The 26911-nt window shown below is 47.3% G+C and overlaps 1 protein-coding gene across 12 annotated transcripts in view; it reads left to right on the forward strand.

The window, feature by feature from the left end:
* SEPTIN11 (septin 11) overlaps positions 1 to 26911 on the forward strand; it is a 462217-nt gene that overhangs the window by 385928 nt on the left and 49378 nt on the right. For all 12 annotated transcript variants that reach the window (XR_011280410.1, XR_011280409.1, XR_011280413.1 and 9 more), the window contains 2 exons: positions 12055 to 12216; positions 22677 to 22773. Coding sequence is in view for 5 of the 12 variants with exons in the window: in XM_069626333.1 (XP_069482434.1) it covers positions 12055 to 12216; positions 22677 to 22773 (259 nt within the window). In the remaining 7 variants the exon portion in view is untranslated. The remainder of the gene's footprint in view (positions 1 to 12054; positions 12217 to 22676; positions 22774 to 26911) is intronic.

Here is a 26911-nt window from a genome sequence, read left to right on the forward strand (position 1 = left end):
AAAACTGCATGCCACCTCCTACACTGAACCTTATTCCTAAATTGCCCTATTTTGCGACGTCCTCCAAAAGGGTTCTTTTAGCCCACTGGCATTTCACGTTTCCCAGCGCCTTGATTTTGCCAAGTATCATCAATTTAGATTTCTCTGGATTGATGGGAAGTTCCCTATCTTTACAAAAGGCCGCAAGAGCACCCATAAGAAGGGACATGGGTCTCGGGTTCTTGCAATGGCCAGGGTCGGATTGGCCTTTCGGCCCAGGGCCGGGCCGAAATCATCCCTGGGGAGTGGGGGCCAGTTTCTGGCCATGCCTGGGCCGGTTTGAAAGAAAGAAAATGGAAAAAGAAATTTCTTTTTCTTTTTTTTCAAAAAGCCTTTCATCCTTCTTAGTTCGATAAATGAGTACCAACACAGGTTGGGTGATATTGTATGCATATTTGTTCTATAAAAAGAGCTTAAGCGCTATACAATAACATATCATTTGGCCTTGGACGTCTGCTTGGATTCCCAGTAATTTAGTGTACTTGGGAACAATGCTATTTGATGCCACTACCTGTTTTGTCACGGGATGAAAGGTCATGTTTCATTGCTTCCCGGGATGTCACTTTGGTGTGGGGTCAAATGACATCACTTCCGGCGATGTCATCAGAGGTCGAGGCCCGTGAGGCAAGGGGTGGGCCACTTTTTTGAGGCGAGGGGTGGGCCACTTTTGTTTGGGTGACCGGGCCTATTTCTTGTCCCAGTCCGACCCTGGCAATGGCCACCATGTCTGCAAAAGGCAGGATGGACACCGAGCACTTGCCGATTCTTGGGACAGCCACAGTCGCACAGGAGAGTGCGTCCATCACCCTTGTGATATAGATGTTAAAACAGGGGCAGTAGGATACGCCCCTGCCTTTTCACTCTGTATCTTTAATGGGCTCAGTAGTTTTCCCCTCCACTCCATTGTTGCCTAGGCCCGAATGCCCCAAGCAGCCAGTCATTGGCACCCAACTCAACCAAAACCTGTCACAATTTGCAATGGCTGCTTGAGTCAAAAGCTTGACAGAGGTCCAGAAAGGCCAGAAATACATTTCCCTTGCACTACTTAAGCTTTCCCTAAGCGCTGCCTGAGCCCAAACATAACCCCCTTCCTGTCCATCCAGTCTTCCAATCGGGCTTGGAGGGCTTTGGCATGGATTTTTGAATGGGCATCTACGGGAGATATCTCGCGATAGCAAGAAGGGGAGAAGTGGGCATAAAGAAGGTGGCCTAGACAGAGCTCGTAAAATCTACTAGCATTGGCGAGTAGTTTTTATGCAGGGCGAGTACCATTTGCATTGTACTCGACCTTGCTGGTGAGTATGGGGATGTTAGAAACGTATATTTCCTTTAGTGAAAACACAGAATGCTTGACGTGACAGTGTTGCAGCAAATATGCTCTGGTAAATATTTTGTCACCAGTCACCTTGGGGCAAGTGCATTTCTCGTAGGTCGAGTATGTAAACTAAGGAACTTGCACTGCAGGTCTAGTGGGATTTTAAAGAATTTGGAAGGCTTGACAGACCTAGAAAGCCAAGCAACTTGCACAGCTCCAGAAGAGACAGCAGAGGTGGGAACCATCTAGAGGTGAGAAGAGAACACCAAGATAGTGCTCTGGCACTGGAATGAGAGTAACAGACGCAGGAATAACCTACTAGGCAAAAAAGACACTTATTCAGCTGTGATTACTGCAATAGCTTCAGATCCATCCTGCTCTGAAGCAGTAGTCCCAAGGCAGCAGCATTGAAGGACTATTTTAAAATGACTACCATTGATGGTAAGTTTTCATCTCAATGCACAGATGTAACAGCGTGTTCGCATACACGGCAACACAATATCTGGCATTGTTTGTTTGTTTGTTTGTTTATTTATTTATATAGCGCTCTTGACCCGGGGGTATATATGCGCTTTGAACATCAGGTTACAGGTAAAAGACAATGATACAGTATTGATAGGGCATAGATAATAGTATTCAAACAATATACATAAAATTGGACATTCGGAGTGCATACATATGTGGTAGGACAGTTATTTGTTGGTTAACCAGGAAATGACCTTGGTTCTGAAAGGTTGGAAAGTAGGTGTGGATTTAATATCCAGTGGGATGGAATTCCAGAGTTGTGATGCCAAGGTTGGGAAGCTGGATCCTCCGGCTCTTTTGAGGGAGTATTTGGGAACTGTTAGTTGTAATGAGTTGGACGATCTGGTGGTTCTAGTGTTCTGTCTTAGTGTAAATTTGTTCGAGAGGTATGGTGGGGCAAGATGATTGAGGGCTTTGTAAGTAAGGCATATGGTTTTCAAATCAATTTTCTGTTGGATGGACAACCATTTGCAGGCAGTTCTGGTGGCGGAGATGTGTTCCCTTCTAGGAATATTGAGGGCGGCACGGAGTGCGTTATTTTGTAAAACTTGCAATTTATTGATTACTGTTTTGTTGGCACCTACATAGAGGCTATTACAGTAATCCAGTTTAGATTGAATGAGTGCTCTGGCTAGGATGAGACAGTTGCTAGGGGAGATCAGTGGTCTGCAGGCCCTGATAAGTTTACCGGTGTAGGCAGTGGCTGAGGCGGTCATGTTGATTTGTTTAGCTAGGTTGATGTTCGTGTCTAGGTAGAAACCGAGGGTTTTTACGCTCTTGGCAATGGGTATGGTGTTACCGTCAATAGTGAAGCTAGTGTAGCCGGGACAGAGTTTACTGATAGTGTTCGGTGAGCCGACAAGAAGCAATTCAGTCTTGTCATCATTCAGGCATAGGCCATGTGTGGCCATCCATGCCTGAATGATGGAAAAGACTTCATTGATCCATTTGGCGTCCTTGTTGTAGTTGCCTGATAAGGTGAGGAGTATCTGGGTGTCATCTGCGTAGTTAGTATAGGTGACACCCAGATTGTCCAGCTTGTCGAATAAGGGCTTGGTGAAAATATTGTAAAGGGTAGGTGAGACGCAGGATCCTTGTGGGACACCGCAGGTGATGGGGATGGGGTCAGCCGCTGCTAGGGGGGAGAAGACCCGCATGGTTCTGTTGTCCAGGAAAGATTGGATCCATGTGACTGCAGAGTGGGAGAAGTGTGCTGCCAGAGATAAATGGTTGCACAGGATTTTATGGTCGACCAGGTCAAAGGCAGCGGAGAGGTCAAGGAGTAGAAGGATGGCAGCCTTGTTTTTGTCTTTGAGTTCGTCTATCTGGCATTTGAGATCAACAAGGGCCGTTTCTGTCCCGTGTTGTGGTCTGAAGCCAGATTGGCGAGTTCCTAGTAGGTGATTGGCCTCAAGGTAGTCCTGGATTTGTAAATAAGCCACTCTATCCAAGATTTTTAGTAGGAATGGGACGGTGGTAATGGGTCTGTAATTCGTGGGGATGTCAGGGTTGAGAGTAGTTTTTTTTAGTAGCGGTAGGACCCAGGACTGTTTCAGATTGCTGGGGACCATGTTGTTGGCGAAGGACAGGTTTATTAATTTGGTGATAAATGGGGAGAGATCCCTAGCTGCATCTTTTATGATCTGTGCGGGGCAGCTGTCCCCCTTGCAATTCGATGGTTTGAGGGATGCTATAATTTTCTGAACCTCCAATATGGATACCTTTTTGAAGGTGAAGCCTGAATTAGTGGCAGTAGGTGGAGGGGGCGTGGGGAAGGAGGTGGGATCGAGAGTGAGTTGTTGTCGTTTGTTGTTGATTTTAGTTTGGAGCCCTGAGATTTTGTTAGCTAGGGCATTCTGGATCCCTGTGCACCAGGGTTTATCCTTAGTGCAAGAGTCAGTGGGGGTAATGGGGTTTTCTAATTCCTTTAGTATGTTAAAGAGCACCTTAGTACTGGAGCTTGCCTGGGAGATCCTAGTATTGAGAGATTCTTTCTTGGCCCGTATAATCTCATTTTTGTAGAGGGTGGAGATGTTGGTGAGATTGGTTCTGTTATTTATAGAAGGCACTGATTTCCAGAGTGCTTCAAGTTTGTTTTTTTGTTGACGCAGGGTTTTGAGCTCCGGGGTGAACCATGTGTTCAGGTGCGCTTTGGGTATTCCTTTGCGCAGTTTCAGTGGGGCAATGATGTCAATGGCTTTGGCCATGGACTCATTGTAGGCGTTGACCAGTTGGTTCAAGTCCATTGTGGCGGGTAGTGCGTTTAAAGTAGGGATCACCAGAGGTATTAGGGCTTCCGCTGTGATATTGCTCTTTTTCCTAGTAGGGCAGGCAGGTGCCATGATAGGCCTTTTATGTGCTGAGTTGCTGGTAAGAATGTCAAACGGGAGGAGGTGGTGGTCAGTCCAGATAAGTTGTGTGGGATCTTTCGTAGTAATGTTGCAGTTAAGGGTAGTTATCCAGTCAAGGATTCTGCCTTTCGAGTGGGTAGGTTTGGAGCAAAGTTGTTGGAGGCCATGCTCCTCTAATGCCATGGCCAGGGCAGTGGCTGGGGTGTCTAGGGGGTCGTTAAACCCAAGGTTAAAGTCTCCGAGTATAATCAATTGTGCTGATGGTTTGGAACTTTCAGCAACTAGTGAAGTGATGTCTTCCTCAAATGAGCCAGGAGGGCCCGGGGGTCGGTAAATTAAGTGCAGCGTAATAGTACTTTTAGGGGAGGTTTGAAATTTGACTGTAATGTGTTCACAGGATTTGAGTGGGGGAGCAGAGGATAGTCTGATGTCAAGCGTGGTCTTAAAGATGATAGCTACGCCGCCACCTCAAGCGTTCGGTCTATCTGCTCTAAGGATGGTGTAGTTATCCGGTATGGCTAGGGTAAGAGATGGACCTGCAGCATCGTGCAGCCATGTTTCGGTTACCGCAAGGAAGTCCAGGTTGTTTGTTAGAATGATGTCAGCGACTTCTGAGGCATGGACGACTAATGATCTGACATTTAGGAGAGCTCCTTTAAGACTGGGATGGATAGTGTTGATGGGTGTTACAGTGTGAGGGTTGATCTTATTGAGTGATTTGGTAGGGCCTTTGCTAGGTCTGTAGTGGGTTCTAGCGCCAAGTCTCGAATTCCGATCGGAGGGGATGAGGGTAGTGTTACGGGAGTTGGTTGGGTTAGCTAATGTAGAGGTGTTGTAGTCAATGGTAGGGCAAGATGCTCTCGTGTTGATGGGGTTCTGCTTATAGACAGCTAGGTGTGTGTTAGCTGCGACATGCGGAACGTGTGCATGTCTATGGGTGGGAAGGGCGGACTTGGTATCCGGGGGGAAGGCTGGTGTGGTGGGCAGGAATGGTGTAGGGCAGGTGATCGGGTGGTGTCTTGGGCAGGCGGGTCTGACTAAACCATTATTATAGGCTAGGTAACTGTTGCCAGTGCAGGGTATGTTACTTTGCATGACACAGAAAGGGAACATGATCGCAGTCAGGCAGAGTAGCATGCTGGGGCTAAGGTAATGTACAGGGGAGTGGCGTGAAGGGGGCATAGGCGTTATAGGTAGGGCACAACACAATGCGAATGAGGTCTAGGCGACCATAGGGCACAACACAATGTAGGTGGGGTCTAGGCGACCATAGGGCACAACACAATGCAAGTGGGGTCTAGGCGACCATAGGGCACAACACAATGCAAGTGGGGTCTAGGTGACCATAGGGCACAACACAATGCGAATGAGGTCTAGGCGACCATAGGGCACAACACAATGCAGGTGGGGTCTAGGCGACCATAGGGCACAACACAATGCAAGTGGGGTCTAGGCGACCATGGGGCACAACACAATGCAAGTGGGGTCTAGGCGACCATAGGGCACAACACAATGCAAGTATGGTCTAGGCGACCATAGGGCACAACACAATGCAAGTGGGGTCTGAGCGACCATAGGGCACAACACAATGCAAGTATGGTCTAAGCGACCATAGGGCACAACACAATGCAAGTGGGGTCTGGGCGACCATAGGGCACAACACAATGCAAGTGGGGTCTGGGCGACCATAGGGCACAACACAATGCAAGTGGGGTCTGGGCGACCATAGGGCACAACACAATGCAAGTGGGGTCTGGGCGACCATAGGGCACAACACAATGCAAGTGGGGTCTGGGCGACCATAGGGCACAACACAATGCAGGTGGGGTCTGGGCGACCATAGGGCACAACACAATGCAAGTGGGGTCTAGGCGACCATAGGGCACAACACAGTTGCGGTTGTACGTTAGCGACCATAGGGCACGGCCAAATAGCAGTCATGAGGCATGGAGCACTAAGGGCTAAGGATGCCTGTACTATTAAAGAGGTGGCAGCAGTAAAGCATAGAGGCGGTGGCGTTGGAAGCATTAGCATATGTAGCAAACAGTTAAAGAAACCGAGTTCAAATGTTTATGGGTGCGGAGTAGCAGAGGGCATACCAGAAAGCACAATAGTATAGACTGAGGGTATTCCCACTACTCACAAAAGATTAATGGTCCGTGGCCCCTGGCTCCTGATGCTCCAAACAGGCTCTCAACAGGCCTTAGAGTGGCCTTGGAGCTGGCCGCCGGCGTGATCCGCCTGCCGGCGGTTACCGCTGATGTAAATGAGGCTCAGCCTCGGTTGGAGTTAATTATCGCATTAAGTTGGAGTAATATTTGTTGTTCTTAATTCAAGCCTGTCAAATAGTTGAAAGCTGGTAGTTTATCTACAACTGCAACAGCTTTAAGTTAAGTGAATTGTTTGTGCATAGTCTGCCACCATACTGTTTGCCCATAGTAGAAGGGGCAATGCCCCTGTGCCAGATGTATTAGTAACATGGTATAATCTGTGGCCTGTACGAGGCTGCAAGAGACTGCCTGTTATGTAAGAGGCTGAAGGCCACTCTATTTCAGTCACACATTCATGCAAAAGACGACTACGATCTGGCGCCTGACTGGATGCAAATGCCCGGAGTGCTGTGGGCCCGCCCGCAGGCACATCTGCAACCGTGTATTTACCTCCGGCGGTTGCCGCAGCTGCCCTTTCTGTGACTCGGCTGCATCCTGTCAGTGTTACTGTATAGACACGATGCACGGGTAACTGGAGAACAACGACCCTTCTATTCACTCCCTCGGCCATGAACTTCCAGATTCTATAGACGGGAAAGCTTCGAGAAACTACGGCGGCTCATAAATGAGGACGGGGTTTGGACTGTTGCTGCTCTGGTGGGGATGGTGTAGTGCCGGGGGAGGCTGGGTACCTCTCTGGATGAGCCTGGGCACCTCTCTGGATGAGCCTGGGCACCTCTCTGGATGAGCCTGGGCTCTTCTTAGAGTTCATATGCGTGATTTTAATGTCGGCTGCCACTCTTTTCCTGGGCTGCAGTTAACTTGTCCTGTAAGAAGGGGGGGGGGGAAGAGATATTGGGCCCTCCATGGGTGTAGAGTATGGTTACAAGCTTATGTTTGCAGGTGGACTTTGGGTTTTATGGACTTTTTCATGAACCGAGTGCTGCTTATGTGTATTATGTCTTGTATGTGCGTGTTTTGCATGTCTCCTTATAACTGCTTTGAAGCAATGTCAGACAAGTCAACATGGCATTAATAAGCAAATGACAAAACATGACGCTGTGTAACATGAAGAATCAGCTGGTATAACCTAACGGGCACTATGGCCCAAAGAAAAGGATTTGGAGGGATGGGTGGTGATAAATAACGAAAATGAGCAAAATGACATTAAAACCAAGACCTTTAACTTCTTACAAGATGAAAAAGCATTGGCATTGGCTTTTATGTAGGCATGGGAATGGTATTTGCCAATCATTGCGGTAATGGTACTAACTGACCATTCTAGTTGCCACTTAAAAGTGGTGCCCATGCCTCGTCATATAATGGCAGAGCCTGGCAAATGCCTACCTAATACCTATACACAAGACAAAACTGTTGGCTTTGCTAATGCTGGTTTTTAACAGGACTTCAACGAAGGACATGGATACTGCTTAGAAGTCAAGTGGCTAAAAGCAGACCTGGTTAATACCTATTTATTACACTAGTAGCGCATGTACAGCTCCAATTACACCATTAGCTCCCAGAAGGCTTAGTTGAAAAATCCCTGCCAGGCATTTCCTGTGCATAGTTTGATTTTAAGGCTTGATAAAGTTGGCTCAAAGAGATCCCATGAGGCTGTGTTTTGGACAGGGAAGGAAAGCTATTGGGTGGAATTGGTTTTAGGGATTCGCACGGCCATAGGCAGTCCATGAGTGGGTAAATAACCAAACACTTACAAGCATTGCGACTCTCCTCATATGCCCTCTCTCCCTAGTTGTACTCGAAAGCATTTTATTCCGACTTTAAGGGGGGACCTAAAGCGCCACCTTATAGCCAAACCAAAACTAAAAATATGAAGGGACTATTGAAAAAGAAAGAAAGAAAAAAGTAAACACATGGATAGAGCAAACTTATGTGCAGGTGCAGTGAGGGAGGAAGTGGAAGACCAAGAGGCATTTGTCGGGGAGCGGAGGGGGAGGGGCGGGGGATCAACCCCATACAAGCAAAAGCAAGGTGGACATTAAAAGGCACAATTGTAGGGTAACATTTCTACCTAAGATGCATTTGGGAAGAAAAAAACAGACATCCTAAAACACCAACATTTTGTAACATGCCGCAGCAGCTTTACATGACAGTGTAACATGAAATAATATAGTGCAGCCTATCAAACCTGAGCAAGCACAGCATTTCAGAGGTGGGGAGAACATGGCGAAGATTGCATAATGTAGTATACTGGACAGGTAATACTGTAACCCAGCATAACCGTACCAGCAAGGTAGCCTATCTGAAGTAAGATATTACCATGAGAGCTGGGCGGGGCAGTATAGGGGACCCTGGATGAGCCAAACACAACCATGGGTTCTTATAAAAAAGGCCTTTTTGTAATCTCATTCCTGCTAAAGCACAGCAGCAACATCCCATGTCCCCAACTAACCAATTAAATGGTTTTGCCAATGTTTCCAGGGTGAAAGATGACTTTGCTTGAGGCAAAATCTTGTTTCTTTCTAGATCATGCAGTTTATTTATAGTGCAAAAAAGACTGCTTCATTTTATCCAAGTAGAAATATGTTTAGTTAATCTGAATTGGGGCAAATCCAGTTTGCTCCACTCCGTATTACGCAAGCAGCAACACTGGTGCTAAGTGCATTTGCTCAGTTTTTAGCACCACTGCAAAAATGTGTGATTGTTGTCCCGCTGCTGCAGGTGCTATGGGTCTCATTGCGAGTTGGGCAGTATTCCGGTGGTGAATCTGCCCGAATACCGCCCCACTGAATGACTGTTACCGCCACTTGGTCCGGCCGAATTACCGTCGGATTACAAGTGACCGTGGCAGAGTAAATCCCCATTTTGTTTTGAATTACTGCCGGCAGAATTACCGCTACAGTAATTCCACCGATTTTTTTCTGCTGACAGTGGGAGGATTTACCTCCAGCATGATGCTGGAGGTAATCCCCCCCCATCCCCCTCACTCCAGGGCCATACTCGTAGCATGGCAGTTATGTTACCACCAATTCTTTCCTGCACCGTCATCCATATAATGAGCCCCTATATCTTTAAAGTGGGCTCCAGGCACTAAAAGCCTCTTGTTGCATCTGAACAGTGCAGGACTTTCACACCTGGCATGAACCATGGGAGTTGTTAGGGACTGCAATAGGCATGTTTTCTTCTTTTTTTAATTATTCTTTTTTTACAAAATACAGAAACGGCACATGTTACAGAATGTTACATATGTTACTGACTCTCTGTCCACACTAAGAAGAGAGCCCACATCCAAGCCCATGTCTCTCTGGCATCTAACAACTCGGCTGAACTCTTTAAAATGTGCAAGGAGCTGACCAACCCTGCTGCCGTCTCTACCTCTCCTGTCGCCTCCCAGGCCCTTTGCATGGCCCTTGCATCTCACTTCATCTCAAAAACCCATGATATCCTGTCCACTCTCTCATCCTCTCCTCCTTTTCTCCCCTCTCCTTCTGTGAACTCTGGCCCTCCCACAGCCACCCCTCAACCCTCTTTCTCATCCTTTCCTCTTTTCTCCCCTGACGAGGTTGCTAGACAAGTCCGATCTATGAAGCTTTTGTCCAAACGGGTTCCTCCCTGTGCTTCCAAAACCATCAAGGACCACATTGACACTGTCGCTCCTGCCCTGGCTGATTTCTGCTACCTCTCCTTCGCCTCAGGAGTCTTCCCCTCCCTCTGAAGCACTCTCTTGTGAAACCCAGAGCTGACCCTTCTTGCCCAGCCAACTATCACCCAGTCTCCATCACTTTTTTTCTGAGCAAACTCCTGGAAAAGCTGGCCATCTCGCAGCTTAACCTGCACTCTGATTCTGTTGGTTGTCTCCACGACCATCAGTCTGGCTTTAGAGCTGCCAGAAGCATGGAATCTGCTCTCCTGAACATCTGTGAAGATCTGCTCTCCAGCCTTGACTCTAACATCCTCTCTCTCCTCATCTTACTCGATCTCTCTTCTGCCTTTGACACGGTCAACCATACCATCCTGCTCAACCGTCTCTGTGACAACATGGGTATCACCGATCAGGCACTGGCTTGGCTGACTTCTTTCCTCTGCGATTGACCACCCCCAGGTCCAACTTGCGTCATTCCTTTCATCTCCCTTTCTACCTTTGGTGTTGCCCAGGGGTCTAACCTCTCACCCTGGCTTTTCAACCAATACCTGGCAACTCTCGCCCACCTCATTGCCATTTTCTGCTCCAATTTTCAGTGCTATGCGGATGACACTCGACTCCTTTTCAGGCTTCACTCAGCCACATTTTCTCGTTTTCTCATCTCTGATTGGCAGCACACCAATCGCGAATGGCAGATAGGCAATGATCTCTGCCTGAATGTCAGCAAGACAGAGATTCTCCTCATCGACACACCTTTACCCTCTCATTTCACTTTCTGGCCGACCACCTTTGGCCCTCCTCCTACCCCCACCTGCAAGGCTAAGAACCTCCAGATCATCTTTGACTCCACGCTTTCCTTCTCTGCCCACATCTCTGTCTCTAAAACGTCAAACTTCCTACTGCAACTCCTCAGAGGTATTCTGACTTTCCTCTCCTTCCCCCAGAAGCTCACTGTCTCTCGAGCCCTGGTTCTCTCTAGATTGGATTATTGCAACAGCCTCTTTCTAAATCTACCTGCTTTTACTCTCCGCCAATGCAACTTATCCAGAACAGGACTGCAAGACTTGTCCTTGGACTCAAGCCCTGGGATCGTATCTCTCCAGCCCTAAAATCTCTCCACTGGCTCCCAGTGGCTTTAAGGATTCATTTCAAGACCCTCTGCATTGTCTGCAAAGCTTTCTGGGGCCTGGGTCCAAAATACCTTCCGCTCTCCCTCCGTAAATGCCTTCCCTCTCGAGCTCTTCGCTCCTCCACCTCGAACTCCCTCAGGGTCAGTCGTTATTCAAAGAAACAAGCTGAAGTTAGATCTCTGTTTTTGGCTGGGGCCTCCCTCTGGAACAGCCTCCCTGCCACTCTCAAACTTGAGGAGAACCATCTCCAGTTCCGGAAGCACCTCAAGACCGTCCTCTTTGTGTCTGCCTTCGCTCCTCCTCTCCCCTGCTCATCTGCTCTGTCTCGGCATTGTGCACTTGGTAACCCTCTGACTTTAAGGCCCAGGTACCTGCCACTCTCCCACACTGCCTCCTGGCAATCCCTTGCACTGGGGTCTGTACCTGTAACCCTACAGCCCCCTCCCTCCGACCTCCCTTTTTTTCTGCACTTATAACCCTGTCTGTCGCCTCAAACTTAGCACTTGCCACTTAATGGCTGCACTACCACTGTTTGTTGCTTTTTATCATTTATTATTTATTTTTACTTATTTTTATTCCTTGCTCAGCACTTTTCACTTCTTCTCCCCCCTCCCATGGACTTTACCGTTTCCCTCTCCCATGCACTTGCGCATTCTCAATGTCACTGGGCCCAGTAAGATGGTGGTTTTGTTCTCCCTTGTTCCCCTCCCTTGCTTCGTCGCGCTCTGAAACACTTGTGAATGAGCGCGATACAAATAAAATATCAATATCAATGCAAATGTACCTATTTCAATGCAGAACACATTTTTAAGAAACTACCAGCCTTCAGTATGATTTCAGCATCCTTGCTTATTTCCTCTCATCTCTCCTCTATTCACAGGTCAACATAATCCCTATTATCGCCAAAGCTGACACTGTTGCAAAAAATGAGCTCCACATATTCAAAAGCAAGATCATGAGTGAGCTGGTCAGCAATGGGGTGCAGATTTACCAGTTCCCAACGGATGAAGAAACCGTGGCAGAAATCAACGCTACCATGAGTGTAAGTGGTGCGGCCGGACGAATGGGCAAGACGATACATTGGCAATGATGTCGTCCCTGTCTTTGGCACAGCTGAAGTATGTGACAAACACCCATGCATTGGGTCCCTGTGGAATGTCTGCTTGCTCGTCCACTGGACGCATTGTCCATTATGGCAGCACTCAGTTACATTGGAGGAAGTGATTGGCTGGAGGAATTGCCACCGGTGTGGTTAGTGCAACAGACCTCCGAGTCCATAAACTCTGCTACTACGACAGTCGAAGATTCTTTTTTTGATATTTTTTAATGTGTCTAGTTAAGATTATATCAAAGAATTTAGTCATTAATTGCAGACAGCGGCCCACAGAAAAAACGGGAAAAATGCAAAAATATTTGGGCGGACATGATGGTCATTAATTTATGTGTACACTTCACATTTAGAAGGCACCAGTAAAAAGAGCATCGTACAAGATTGCAATGAATTTCCTTCCACATATTGACCATTGCTAAAATGATTCCGTTCGCAGGAGACCGCTCTAATTTAAGGCTCATTAAGGCTTTTAACTTCATACTTTTTACTGAGTTAAATAGCACATATTTCCGTCTGGCAGCAGAGGCCTAGACAGGGTAGGGCCTGAGCAGTCAAGGCCTACTCGAAATCTGCAAATGCCCACTCGCAGCGCAGTGTGTGCGTTTTTCAGATGTTAATGTCACTGCGGTGGGCCCAACTAGATTAGCTTCTGGCCCAACTTGTTAGAGAATCCTGGCTACGCCTCTGTCTGGCAGTATTTGGAGATCTACAAACCAAAAGCAAATGTGGTGAAGTCTCTATCTTGCCGTTACATGATCTGAAAATCTTCCTTAATCTTGGTTTTGTGACAGGGTCCTGCATCAAATAACCACTTTGGAGGTTCAATTGACGTTCCAAGCGTGTTTAATATCACACACACTGCTTGGCTGAACTGTAGGTCCTCGGGTAAAATTTAGGGCCAACCAGGGTTCTTGAAGCAGTTTGGATCACGGCTGCCGGTCTCCATCTCGACTACCCTGACCGTTCCTTTCTCCCTTGCCCAGGAGTCCTTAGCAGGGGTTAGTGGTATTGCTAGGTGACACCTCCGTCTATTGTACTTCCTTATACTACAGGTGTTCTCCCCGATTCCATGGCTGACTCACTCCCTAGGAGTCTTCTAACTTTTTCCCCTCTCCAGGCCAGCTTAGTGTTCTAAGGGAGTTCGGGGTGGCGCCTCCATTCACACAGTTCCACTGACTCGTCACCCATATATGGTCTCATCTGTCCCTCCCCTACACTGGGTCCCCAAGATGTTCTCCTCCCACCCAGCAGCCATCTGTCTGATCTTACACTCCGCCTTCCTACATCCACCCTTTGTTACTTTTCTTCCTGCTTCTCATTTCCTCCACTCACCACTACCACTTCCTACTACCACCTTACTACTTCCTTCCATGTTGCATTTCTTCCTCCTTCCTACGACTCCTTCTCCTCGTCACCACTATCTCTCTTCTACTAGTAAAACCATACCAAACTACCATTACTCTTCTGCGACTTCCACTTCAGCTCAGGGGCAACATGCTTGCCTTGGAAGCAAGACACTGAGCAACACAGGTTCGATCCCCGGGTCCACGCTTAGAAACCTCTGGGTATTAAGCGTGTTATAAATAACCAATTACAATTAGAACTGCCTCTCTGCTACTATTATCACTTCTCCTCTACTGTTGCTTCTCCTCTCACTACCACACCCTACTACTGTTACTACAACTACCTCTTACTTCTACGACCACCTCTTACTCCCAATACTACTCCACTACTCCCAGAACTACTACCACCCCTTTTTTTTTTACTCCGACTCTACCCCTTCTACATTCACTTCTCACTCCCACGCACAACCACTCCACAGGCTCCCTGTCTCAACCTCCACACTCCTTCCGCACTCTCCTCCTCTGGTCTCTTGAACATCCTCCTCCTGTCCTCATCCAACTACAACCCACACTAAACGGTTTCACAATTACCTCAGAAATTGCCCACCCCTCGTAGGATTGGCATACTTACTCTAGCCAATCAACTTATATTTGCCGGGCGGGTGGGTGACTGGGGAAGGGCTTAGAGTGAGCACATAAGGGCTCATAAGCCCCACCCGATTAACACGCGGGCAAGCCACATTTCTAACATGGAGGTCCTTGGGGAACTGCTGCCCCCTTTCTGTAAGGCCCAGTTGTAGGCTGTTTCTTAACATAAGCTTCCCTGGTGGGCAAGTAGGACTTTGCTTGTATATGGCCTTCTTGGAGGCTTTTAGTTCCCTGTTGGTTCAGGGGGTCTTGAACCCAGCTCTGCTGGAGCCTCGCTCCTTTCTGGGACGCTTCACCAAGTGTAAGCGTTCCCCCTCGGCGTCCTCTGTTATGCTGACTCCGCCCCCCTCTGTTTCTCCAGACGCCGTGGGAGGCTGGTGCTTCGTTCAGCACTGCGTCGTCCGCCAGCCTGCTTCTGTACTGGCTCTGGCCCCCGCTTGTGGCGCTTCTGCATCACATATGGGGGTGCGGGTGTGTGCCTGTCAGCTCTTCCTGCGGCCACATCCTCCACTAAGGCTCTCCGCTGCATCCTGGCTTCCGCTCTCCGCTGCATCTTTCCACGTAAGGAGGGGCTGGGTGGGGGCCTAAACTCACTCACTTGGGCACATTCTGGTGTTTTGGGATTCGGGCTCCCTCCCTCCCGTGACCAGGCCTGGGGGAAGGCCAGATCACCGTATGTTTTCCCATACTCCATTTACTTAATCAGTTTTGAGCTGATCACAGCGAAAGTGGAGTGACGCTTGCCTAACCCCTCTGTGAGGAAGCGCTGCTCGGATTTGTTAGGGCCGTTTTTTTACAGCCCCTGTTGAAGGATGCACAGCTGCTTATCCTACGGTGGTGCATAAACACACAGGCAAAAAGAAAGCCAAACCTCTATTAAAGGTAGGTAGTGTAGCAGAGCTATCAGAATTAACTCTCAGGAAGGGGTACCAGGCTGATGCAAAGGTACAATTAGTTCACACACTTATCCATAGAAAAATATACCACACTGATCTATTGAGGCGATGTGGCCCGCCGCCCAAGTTAAGGGTCCGATCGTAGCAAGGGTCCCTTAATGAGGGTGGCGGTGCTGTTACTGAAAGGGTCAGCTGGCCACGAAGGCCCCGCTGACTAAAATGAAGAATAGATGTCCTTCAAACAATGGCGCACCTCAACCCAGCAGTGAAAATAATTGCAAGGAAGACTCTAGGAAGACGGATGCTGGCTGCTCAGTGGACAAAGGAGCATGGCCCAGCCACAGAGGAAGGTTCCTCTTGAGTGGAGGCTGCTGTGGAGGTGGCACAAAGAGCGTATGTTGTGGGGGAGTCGTGCCCCACCACTCTTCCAGGAGACTGCAGCAGCCTGAGCCACTTTGGAAGACCCAAGCTGTAAACAGCAGGTAGGAGCAGTAAAACGTCCTGGAACCAATCACAATATGGAAGACCCAACTCAACACTGAAGTGGAGTTATCGGGAGGATACAGCAGGCCTGGCATGGACCTCGAGTCGCAGAAATCCCAACTGGAGATATGCACAGGCCACTGCATTCAGCCAGTATGGCCAGATGAGAGCCTAAAAAAGCAGCAATGGCGGGAAATCCTCAAGCAGCGGAGTACACTTGCTGCTCATGAAAATTCAAGTCATCAACATGAAAAGTATCAGGGTTTCCTCTTCTACAGTACTACTCACAGAGGCTGGCCAATGCCAGCCCACCAGTCAAACTGGGTCAGGTGCCCAACCATTCTGGTTAGCCCTGAGGACTGTGTCTCAGCCCAGAACACCTCACATAGAGTGTGAGTGGAACAGCTCAGGGACTTAAACTGGTGTAAACCATCATAAACCAATATGGAAGCAGCCATGTTTGCTCACAAATGGCGCGTGTGGGCAGAAGGACTGTTTTAAGCATGGCTATCATGCTTCTTTAGAACAAAGGAAGCCTTAAAATACAAAATGGCCAAAAGCAGTACTTTAAAAAATGCATTTGTACACAAATTATTACCAAATTGGGGTGGCAATGCGGTAAAATAGCTTGCCCCCCTCGTCAAGCCAATACTAAAGTACAGCTGCCACCTGACTACTGCCTAAAACTAATGTAGGGTGATATAATTCCCTAGGGCATTGAACAGGGAGCCTTATGGGGGACCCAGAACTATATACTCATGAGTGAAAAGGGGTGCAATGGCAGGGGGCCTTTGTAGAAATCCCTCTGGCCGTCACAATTACTTCAGAGTCCAACAAATAAAAAGGGGCGGGTGGGCCAACATGTTGATGGGTCCTAAAAGGGGCCGCAGACACCCCAAAATAAGAACTCTGTTTTGACAGTTATCTTGAGGGCAGCAGGGGGTCACTATAGTTCTTTTCGAATTGCTTTACATATGCACCACATCCGCTCTGTCCTCCATTTGCTATGTATTTTTGGTGTGTTTCTAAAACACAAGGTCTGTTTTGTGGACACCCCCAGCGGCTGGCAGTCTGCTCTGTGGGATGTGCACCACTCCACATAGAGCACCACATACTGGGCAAACGTACGTGCTCACTGGGTCCGAAAAAGGCATTTGTCAACACGGGTATGATCATTGTCTGGAGGCAGGTATAGGGGAAACGCAGCGGATGATGGCACAGTGGCAGCACGCTGGTCTTGTTAGCAAGACCACGCAGAACAACAAAGGTTCGAATCCGGGATCTGCGCTTAGAAACCGAACTTGGGTGCGTTATAAAAAATATAAAATAAATAAGAATTAAGAATGGCGGCTCTGTCACCAACATTTATTTCCATTACTGGAGAGGGCAGGGATTTAAACCTATGCAGACGGACTATATAATATCAGATGATCAAGGCCAATAATACACTGTTGTACACGGAGCATTCCTCTTCCAACGCCAAGACAGTCTCCAATAGAAAGGCCGGAGAGTAGAGGCGATGGAAGTGATGTAGACACCTCTGCATTTCCCTGTTCTTCTCCACATATAGTCCCAACGGCGAGCAGTCTGATTAAGGTCCACATCGCAGGAGGTGAAGAGCTGCACCATCCATGTGGTACTGGTGTGCGCACCAATCTGTAGACCGTAAAGTGTGATGTGCACTATCCAAGAGGCTGACCGCCCCCGTAGGGGGGCGCTAGCGGGACAGCCTACATAGCGGGCTGTCCCCTATGGCCACCCCCTTTCCGGGGGTTGGTCTAGCCTCTGCTCTTCTTTCCCTTCTTGGGCGGAAGAGGCGTCCCCGGGGAACTGACTTCCAGTCTAGTTGACCGGGGACGCTAATAAGGGCGGGAGCTGCAGGTAGGTGCACAGTCTCTTTGAGCAAGCAGCTCCCGCCGACAGTTGATCTTAGTCTTTGCATCAATGCGTACTTACTGGGGGTGCTTTGTGACTGGTTTCCGGGCCTAAACAACAGTGCGGCAGATTTTAGCTCGCTCTTACAGGGGTCCTTACTCGCCCTTCTTTGCATTCACACTGATGTAGTTTCATTTGCCAAACAAGTTTAGAAATGCATTTTGGAAATGTTTGCCTAAATAGTACATGAGGTGTTTCGACATACTGCTTGCCGTATTTTTGAAATTCGACATGATTGACTTGACTTTGCCACCCTAGCTAGAGGCCGTCAAGTCTTTAACTTGGTGGACCCCTCTGGTTATGGCATGCGATATTCCGACGGCAAAGGACAGGGAGGTCCCAGTCGTGGCTTTAGCGGTAGAGCGCGTCAGGGGGGCACTTTTGAAGAGCAATATCTGAGTTTGAAGGTTGTCTAAGGTGTGTGCTGCATAACATTGCTTAAACTGAGGCCCAGTATAGCACTGGACCGATTGTGTGCGGGCCCAGGAGCTGATCAAGAGCCCTGTGGCTCTCGCTCTAACAATGAACGGGTGCTTAAGCACAGCTGTGGCTCGAGGCTTTCAGTTGCATGGCCGTTTACGTCAGCGCAGGATACACCTGTCCCGGCAAAGAGGAAGGCTTGTGGTTTTTCGGCCGTTGGGTCAAGTCTGACATTTAGCGGCCTGGCGCTTGTGGCTTCGTGCTTGTAGCCTTCTCTTTGCGGCTGAGCCGTGTGGCGACTCCCACACTTTACAAGTCACACCTCGTACACACCCACAGGTCAATTTATGAAACACTTCCGGAGGTCAATGTGTGAGCGATTTCACACCTGACCTTCCGTTGCAGGCCTCATGCAAAAAAAAGCCACCCACACGCACATATATATAGCCTTTCTAACACCCGGTATCCAGCTTTTGAAAGCAGTTTCTCGTATTAGTCATGTAGGCCACAAAGGCACGAATTTAAAATGGACAGGAGCTGTTTAGTCTTGAATTTGTAACATTCCTCCTTTAAACAGCTGTTCGTCTGCAGTTCCTGTGTTCAAAAACTAAATTACAGTCTTGGGATGTGTTGTTTGCATGTAACACAATAGCAAACGTGTAGATGTATTTCCTGGGCACCCAAGCTTAATCTGCTGTGCAGCTTGATCTAATGGAACACTGAATGTTCACAGGTGTAAAGTCAAGTGATCTTGAGTGCACTTCTGCCAGTTTGGTGGCGTCACTGCACGTGACTCACCAAGAAGAGGATATGGGGCTTGTTAATGGAATATGGGGAGGCAGATGCGAGTCTTGAGCACTAGTGTGGTTGTCGGTGGGTATTGGCCGGTAGAAGCTGAGATTTCTGTTAGATCCAGAAGAGGGCGCCATGATCAATCACTTGGAATCGGCGCAGAGAGGCCCTAGTTAGCTGTTGGTATAAGATGGGGGTGTGATAATTTAGAGAGGGGTCTCATTGCTGCTGACAAGAGTGGCTATCTGAGGATTGTGTGCTACTCTCATGTCATGCTCGTTGAATAGCCAGATTTTCGAAGATTTCCTGAAAGTAGTTGGTTTTCTTCTATGTGTAGATGTTTGGGCATCACGGTTAAAATAAGCAGCTCCTTACAATTGCTTAAACCTGTGGCTCAAGGGTGATGTTGTCATCCATTACGATTCAGTGGTTTCTGACGGATGTTGTAGGCACGGGCAAGATCGCATTTCTTCTGGCTAGGGCACAGGGTTGGCGTGGGGTTCGGCGGTGTGGTGCCAGAAATCATAACCTTGGTGTGTGTTGAGTTCATTTTAAGTCCATTGGTGTATTTGTATTTATTTATTTGTAAAGCGCATCCAAGCCCTGAGGCATCTGGGCGCTAATCTTGGAGTTACACACATAAGAAGATACAGTAATAACAGAAGTACAGGTCAGGAGCTACATCAGCTGTACATGAATAATATAAAGTCATATCACATAAGTTACATTAAATATTGACAGAGTAATGCAGATAAACATGAGACGGCAGGGCCCAACGCAAGGTAGGTACAGTAGTAACAAAATCAAAGGTCATGAGCTACATCGGCTGTACATGCATAGTGGTGACACAGTGCGACGGAGCAGATCTGGTGGGTCGTGAGGAGTGGCTGCGTGAGACGGTGTTCACAAGGTATATGGGTGCTTGGTTATGGAGGCACTTGTGGGCAAGTGAGAGTGATTTTAGCTCTATTCTTTGTTTGATGTTGAACCATTTTATGGATTGTCTAGTTGCAGTGATCTACTGTTTTCTCGAGAATGTTCAGGCAGCTTGAATAGCGTTATTTTTCTTACCTCGCATTTTGTTGAGAAGTGCCCAGGTATAATGCATTGCAATAATCAAGCTTTGATTAGACAAGCGCTCTCGCGACTGAGATGCAATTATTTGTCAAGTAAGGACGGCAGGCCGTGATAAGCTTGCATGCATAAGCCGTGGAAGAAGCTAATGCGTTAGTTTGTCTCGTTAGAGTGAGCGCAGAGTCAATTTAGAGTGAGCGCAGAGTCAATATATATTCCTAATGTTTTCACATCGTTGGCTACTTTAATAGTATTACTGTCGATATTGAATGATGTGAATGTGCTATCTAATTTGTTCAATTTGGCTGTTGACCCGTGGAGAAGTTCTCAGTATGATCATCGTTCAGGCAGAGTCCGTGCTTTGCCATCCAGGTTTGTATGGAACTGTAGATGTCGTTGGGTCTTAATGTCTACAATGTAATCACCAGTAATTGGGATGAGTATCTGGGTATCATCCGCATAGTTGGTATACGTGACTCCCAGATAATCAAGTATGTCAAAAAGAGGCCTGGTGAACACATTGTAGAGAGTTGGGGAAACACAGGATCCCTGAGGAACCCCGCAGGTCACTGACGTGGGTGTGGCTGATGCTGATGGTGCAAGGACCCTCATGGATCTGTTACTGAGGAATATCACAGGCAGGGGTCGAAGTGCACGAAAAGAAGTAGTGGAACTATGTTCCCTGCTGGCCTGCAGCCACTCCTCACAAACCCCATCACCACGTCCCCTTCCACACGCAATACACACACCCAAACACTTGTACCTACTGTTTAAGGCAACGTTCAGTGCATTGAACTGAAAATGCAAGTTTCAACTTCTTCCTACACTTTTATTTTAAAAGGAAACCATTCCAGAACGGTTTCTTTTTAAAATAAAAGTATAGGAGCTGTAAAAGGTCATTTAAAAATGTAGAGGAGCACCGCTCCCGCCCACTTCGACCACTGATCACAGGGATAACACCGTTGGTGTCTGTGACTGCAGTAAATGGATTCATTTTTTTATTTTATTTCTGCTACAATATGACATGCTTTTAAATCTCCATGTTGTGCTACTATCCGTAGTGTGCTGGAGTTTAAAGTACAGGCCATGATATTGTGGAAAGAGCTCATTAGAGTACACACCCCGGTTTGTGTCGGCTGCGGTTGTACCACAGAAGCAAATGATGTTGCACTGGTATGTAATACTGCACTCGCTTTAAACGTGCATCTGCTTATGCCCCTTTTTTTCGCCAGATAGTTACTAAATAACATTGGTTAGACCAGGGCTGTGCAACCTGTGGCTCTCCAGATATGTTAGGCTGCAAACCCCATGCCCCTCACCATTGACCATGCTGCCTAGTGCTGATGGGAGTTGTAGTCTAAAATATCGAGAGCCATAGGTTGCAGACCCCCGTGTTAGACTGTCTGCACTCCCTCCACCTACAAAGCACCTCAAGGCAACTTGTTTGTTTATAATGATGTGTAAAATAATAAATGTAAACATTTAATTGTGCAACCATTCAGGGATGATATGATAGGTTATTTATAACGCGCTTAATACCCAGAGGTTTCTAAGTGCGGACCCAGGGATTGAACCTGTGTTGCTCCATGTCGCCTTGCTTCCAAGGCGAACACGTTGCCCCTGAGCTATCCTCCTGTTCACAAACATCCCATTTACCTATTGGGTTCCATGTGCCTTTGGCAGTGCTATGTTCGGTCTCATTGCCTATATTGAGGCTCATCGACCATTGGTCATATTTCCCATATGTAGCTAACCCATAACATGAACTTTACAACACTCTCCAATTTCTAGGTTACAGTAACAGGCCTATTGTACAGTTCTGCTATGTTTGCTCAGATGTATTTATTGTAAATCTTACATAACAGAGGAAACTAACTAGATTAAGTATTTTTGAAGACTTTGAAGATCTGTAGTGCTGTCTGCCTGAATTGGGCTTTTAGCGGTCTAGCATCGGATATGTAGCGTGACAAGGCTGCCACTTAATATTTAATAGGTCCAACGAGGATGCTGAATTTCCTGTGGTTTTCCTTTCTACCAAGAATGCCCTGTGGATCCTGATGAGAATCTTGGGAATTGCTCAGTTCAGCCTTTGCGAGCAGGTGCAATTATGCCCTTCTGGAACCGTCCAATCTGGCTGGGGTAGTGTTACCACTTGTAAGTGCTCGAATCACCTGTCATTAGCTGTGAAAAGCAGCTGGATAAGATCAGCAGTTCCCCCAACTCCCTCCGAGGTTGAAACACCATATCTTGGAAGGTGAGCCTCCCTCCTATTCACCTATTGGGACCCCGAATGAAGTCACGTGTCCTAGGACAAAGCACACCAGCGGCCATCTTGGGTCAGACTTGATGTCAGAGAACACAGCTGGGGCAGAACAGCAGCTCCCCTACTCCCTCCCTGCCTGGCATACCATTTCCTGGTAGGTGAGCCTCCTGCTTATCGACCTATTGGGACCCCAAATGAAGTCACGCTGTATTTGTAACTTCCACTCAAAACATTTGTAGATGCAAATCTAGTCAGTAACTGGAAGACTACCCACCAAATTTAGTTTCTGAGAGATATAAAAGTATACTTGACTTTCTGCGAGTAGATGTGGACGGGCCCAGAATTGAGAAGGAGCTGAAATAGTGTTGCAAATCAAAATTCTAGTACTTTTGCCCTACAAAGAGGAATCTAGTTTCCTCTTCGGTTTCTTTACACTTCCATCTGTTTTTGTAATACAGCACGTTTAATGTTTGTGGAGCTAAAGACTTCCAGTAATCCAACTAAGCAGAATTTTCTTTCCCTCCCCCATGTCTCTAGGTCCACCTCCCCTTTGCTGTGGTTGGCAGTGCGGAAGAAGTCAAGATGGGCAGCAAGATGGTAAAGGCCCGGCAGTACCCTTGGGGAGTCGTGCAGGGTATGCCAGTTCACAGTGGCTGAAATAAGTTGCCTTGCTTTTATGCATGAAACATTAGCTGCACATGTACACATGTTAAAGAAATGGGGGGGGGACCTCTCTTCGTTCTGTGCTCCCCATCGTTTAGTGGCATCTGTTTTCTCGAGTGCTGTTGGTGCCTCCAATTAGAGTTCGCTGAACCTGCTCCAAACCAAGCATTCCTGCATGGTCGGGCGGCGTGTGTTCCTCTCCTGTTTCACGTGTTAAAGGCATTACGTTTTCTGTACAGTGTTTCATATATTTTCACTGCGTTAATGCATTGCAGGTGATTGAAGTGAGCAAAGGCCCAACGCCTTACCCGGAATGATCCGTGTAAGGAGGAGATGGAAGGAGCGCAAACAGGAAACTGATCTTAAGAAACCCACCTCGTTATCCTGAGAATCCACGTCCTCTACCATAGCATCATATGTCTAAATCTTTTTTAATTCAGTTACGTGGAACTGGAGTTTCCCTTACTTTCTAAAGCTTGGAGATCTGGGAGGATCTCTCCCGAGAACCCGTTTTAAATAATAGATCCAAAATTCTGCATTTTACACCACACTTTCTGTAAAGAATCGAATAAAAAAACACTCAGTTTACAATTAGTTTTATGAAAGTATCCAATAGTGGACAAATCACCAACAGCACACAGGTGCATTTCGCAACGCATTTCCATGATGCCTTTCCACACTCTATTTGCCAATAATCTGCCAGTGTAAAAAAAAGTTGTTCATGCTGGATGTGCCCAAGGATGCGCATGCAGGATGCACCAATATGTGCTAGTATTGCCAAATAAAAACAAATTCATGTTTGCTTGGCCCATAATACCAGTAATGGTACTATTCGAAAACTTGTCCATGCTGGCTCTACCAAGAGTGCTGGCTCTACCAAGAGGTGCCACTGCCCCCACGTGAGAACACTCATGTTGGCTTTACCCATTATGCCCGTAAGAAAAATGTCATGCTATGCCACTGTAGGAAACCATGCCCATACTGGCTGCACCAATATAGGCCAGTGTGTCCATGTAAGAAGACCAATGTTCACCTTTCCCATAATGCCAGTAAAGAAAATGCCATGCCGCTGTAAGAAAACATCTCCATGCTGGTAGTTCAGTATCTCCACGATAAAAAATGTGCTTTGGTTTTGTCCATAATGCCATGGCAGCTTTGTGTGCCCCACTTTCCCCCTCCATAGGCCCCACATTGGCTCCTCTTATCATGAGGAACACCCCCTGCATTCACACACATTAATTCATCAGCCCATTTTCCACTCCCGTTTACAGACCTAAATTCGCACTCCTATTCACCGGGCACCCCCACTCCCTTCTCCACTTGTGTGATACAGAAAAGAAAGGTTTTGGGGAAAATGTCTCCAAAAGATGGGACTTGGGAGAATTGCTTAGTTATTTTTTGTTCCATTCCACCATTCTAATCCATATGCGATTGCAGGGATCTGAGTTTAAGGTAGCATCAGCTTGTTGCTTCAGTAGCAAAGACCTTCTTTTAAATACTCTGCTTGTCTAGTCGTAACCTTTACTTTAATTCTCCAGATTAAATAGCACATCAGGCCAATCCTACAAGCAGTAGCTACATATCAAGTGGGATAACCTTTTTTCTGGTGTCCCATGTTTTGTCACTGTCAAGGGGGCAGTGACACTAAACGCACATTTTTATTTTGGACAGTGTTCCAGAGCATAATAGATTTTGCAGCAAACTGTCGGTTTTTTGACAGATTTGTGTGTTGAAACATAAAATATATTTCAACTGCTATGTTAATGTGTATGGTACTCTCTACAGTTGCCAATATCAAAGATCACACAAACTATGGGTCGTATGGCTGTCCCCCCCCATCAATCTCAACTCCAAGCCTTTCCTCCCCAACCAAGGTGTCTGTAACCCTGGTTAGAAGATAGCAATTATTTTACCCTCAGTATTAGCCCCACAGGTTAAACCATCTCCGGTGGCATCCTAGGGGGACTTGGCCTTATCTAACCAGACTCCCGCAGGGGCTTCATAACCTTCCCTTCAATACCGAGCAGTTAGTGTCATAAGGGGTATGGCCATGTTCATTGCAGACACCTTGCATGATTTCATCTTTCTTCTGCCACGCTCACTTTCTCCTCTCCCTCATTTCTACCTCTACATTCATTCCTCCCACGTCTAGTCTCTCCTATCTTCTCTTCGGTTCCCCCCTGTCTCTCTTGCCTTCTAGGCCTTGCCTCCACCCTTAACTCCTCCCTCCCCTTCTAGTACTCCCTCCTCTTCACTACTACCCCTCCTGCGCATTACCACTCCCTCTTCCCTACTGCTACTTCCTCCTTCACACTACAACTCGCTCCTCCACACTAGAACTACTCCCAACTCCACACACCTCCTACCCACAGATACTCCTTTTACTCAGTTGCATGCATTAGCAGTCACTCTGTACACTATCTCACCTGTCCACACTTACCACACTATTGTGCACACCCACACCGCAGTACCGCTTGCACTCACTAACCAATACCTCATCCTGTGCAGAAGATCACCACCACAATCATCCACGCCTTCCTAACTTGGTCTGATCTCACATGAACAAGCCGCAACGTCCTGCTTCCTGTTCATTTTATGTCCCCCTTCCCACCCTGGTTGTGACCTAATTAGTGGAATCGTGACATAGCAGGCTAAACCCAGTCCCTTTTCTCCACATGGGCTCACCGCAGAATAATGATGGCGGGCTGAGGCACTCAATGTTCTTGTTCATGTTAGGGGACTAGTGCCTGTGCTTCCTTTTGATAGGTATAGTCTGTTTGGGCCCTGCGGCCTATTGAAGTCCTTGGTGGTCTCGCGCAGGAACCTCTGGCTGTTGTGTGTGCGCGCCTACCAGCTCCGGAGAGAATTGTGCGGCTGTGCTGACTGCTACATAGGTTTTGTTCTGCCAGTCTCTCTCGTTTTCTCTGCAGGAGATGGCAGATAATGTGGGCAGCTCGAGGGTTGTTTTAATAACTTTGGGTCTAGCTCTCTTCTTTACAGTTGTAGATCTCGTGTGGCGTTTGAGGGATTCTTTCTTTTTGGGAATGCATACGCTGGCTTCTCTCAAATGTGTTCATGCTGCAAAAACCAGCCTAGCAAGCATTTTGTACTGAGGTGTGTCGGAGACCAATTTTATTCTGCATAACTGCCTGCTGGCACAAAGGGGTGTAGGAACTGGCACCCTCAACTGTCACCATCGGCCTCTGAGCAAGAGCTGATTCTGGATTGCCCCCTGGTAAGCATCCCACCGACGGTTGAGAGGGCTTCCCATCTCCTCTTGACCAGTTCAGGTGACTGGCCCTGTCACAATGCTTAGCTGCACTAGCAGCAAGCACCCCTTCTCAACACAAGGTGTCATGGTGAAAATTAGCTGAATTAGTAAAGGGCATATTGCCACCAGTGGCACAAACTCCACCAGGTAGGGATTTAAATAAGGTCCTACTTGGCTTATGGGTACCCTCTTTGGAATCATGCACAAAGATATTATTTGAGAACTCACAGACAAGGTAGCCTTCCTCATTGCCATAACCTCAGGTACTTTGAGTAGACTAGTCATTCCTCACAAGTCACAGACACAAGCTGGTATTTACGACACATCCATCGTTCTCACTGAAATTACTTTCGAAGTTCATGTAAATCAATTGATATAATTATCAGTTTTCTTTCAAAATACACAAACGAGAGAAAAAGCACGGCACACTTTTCATGTCGCAAGAGCAGTGATGGTGTGCCTAAATAAAAACAAAAGAATTGCGAAAAACCAGTCCGTTCTTTGTGTCTTTTACAGCAGAAAGAGGGTGTGCCCCCATCACTAAATCCAGCGTTGTGAGGTGGATTGTTTTTTGTATGGATTGTTTGTTGTATGCACTCCCAAATCACACTAAAGGAGTACGGGAGAAACTCCTCCTTTTATTGCTAACATCCCTTTAGATGCCATTTGCAAAGCAGCAAGGAACCCCGAACATAAATTCACACAACACTCTTTTGTAGTTACACAAGCAAGAGCAGACTCTTAGGATAGGATGGCCAAACAATATCGAATCGTCCTTTTTTAAAAATGTATTTAATTTTTTTAACTGTTCCTTCAGTTCATCCACCACGTTCTTCAG

Source organism: Ambystoma mexicanum, chromosome 6p (assembly GCF_040938575.1).
Source record: "Ambystoma mexicanum isolate Mex_15411 chromosome 6p, UKY_AmexF1_1, whole genome shotgun sequence".
Taxonomy (NCBI): Eukaryota; Metazoa; Chordata; class Amphibia; order Caudata; family Ambystomatidae; genus Ambystoma; species Ambystoma mexicanum.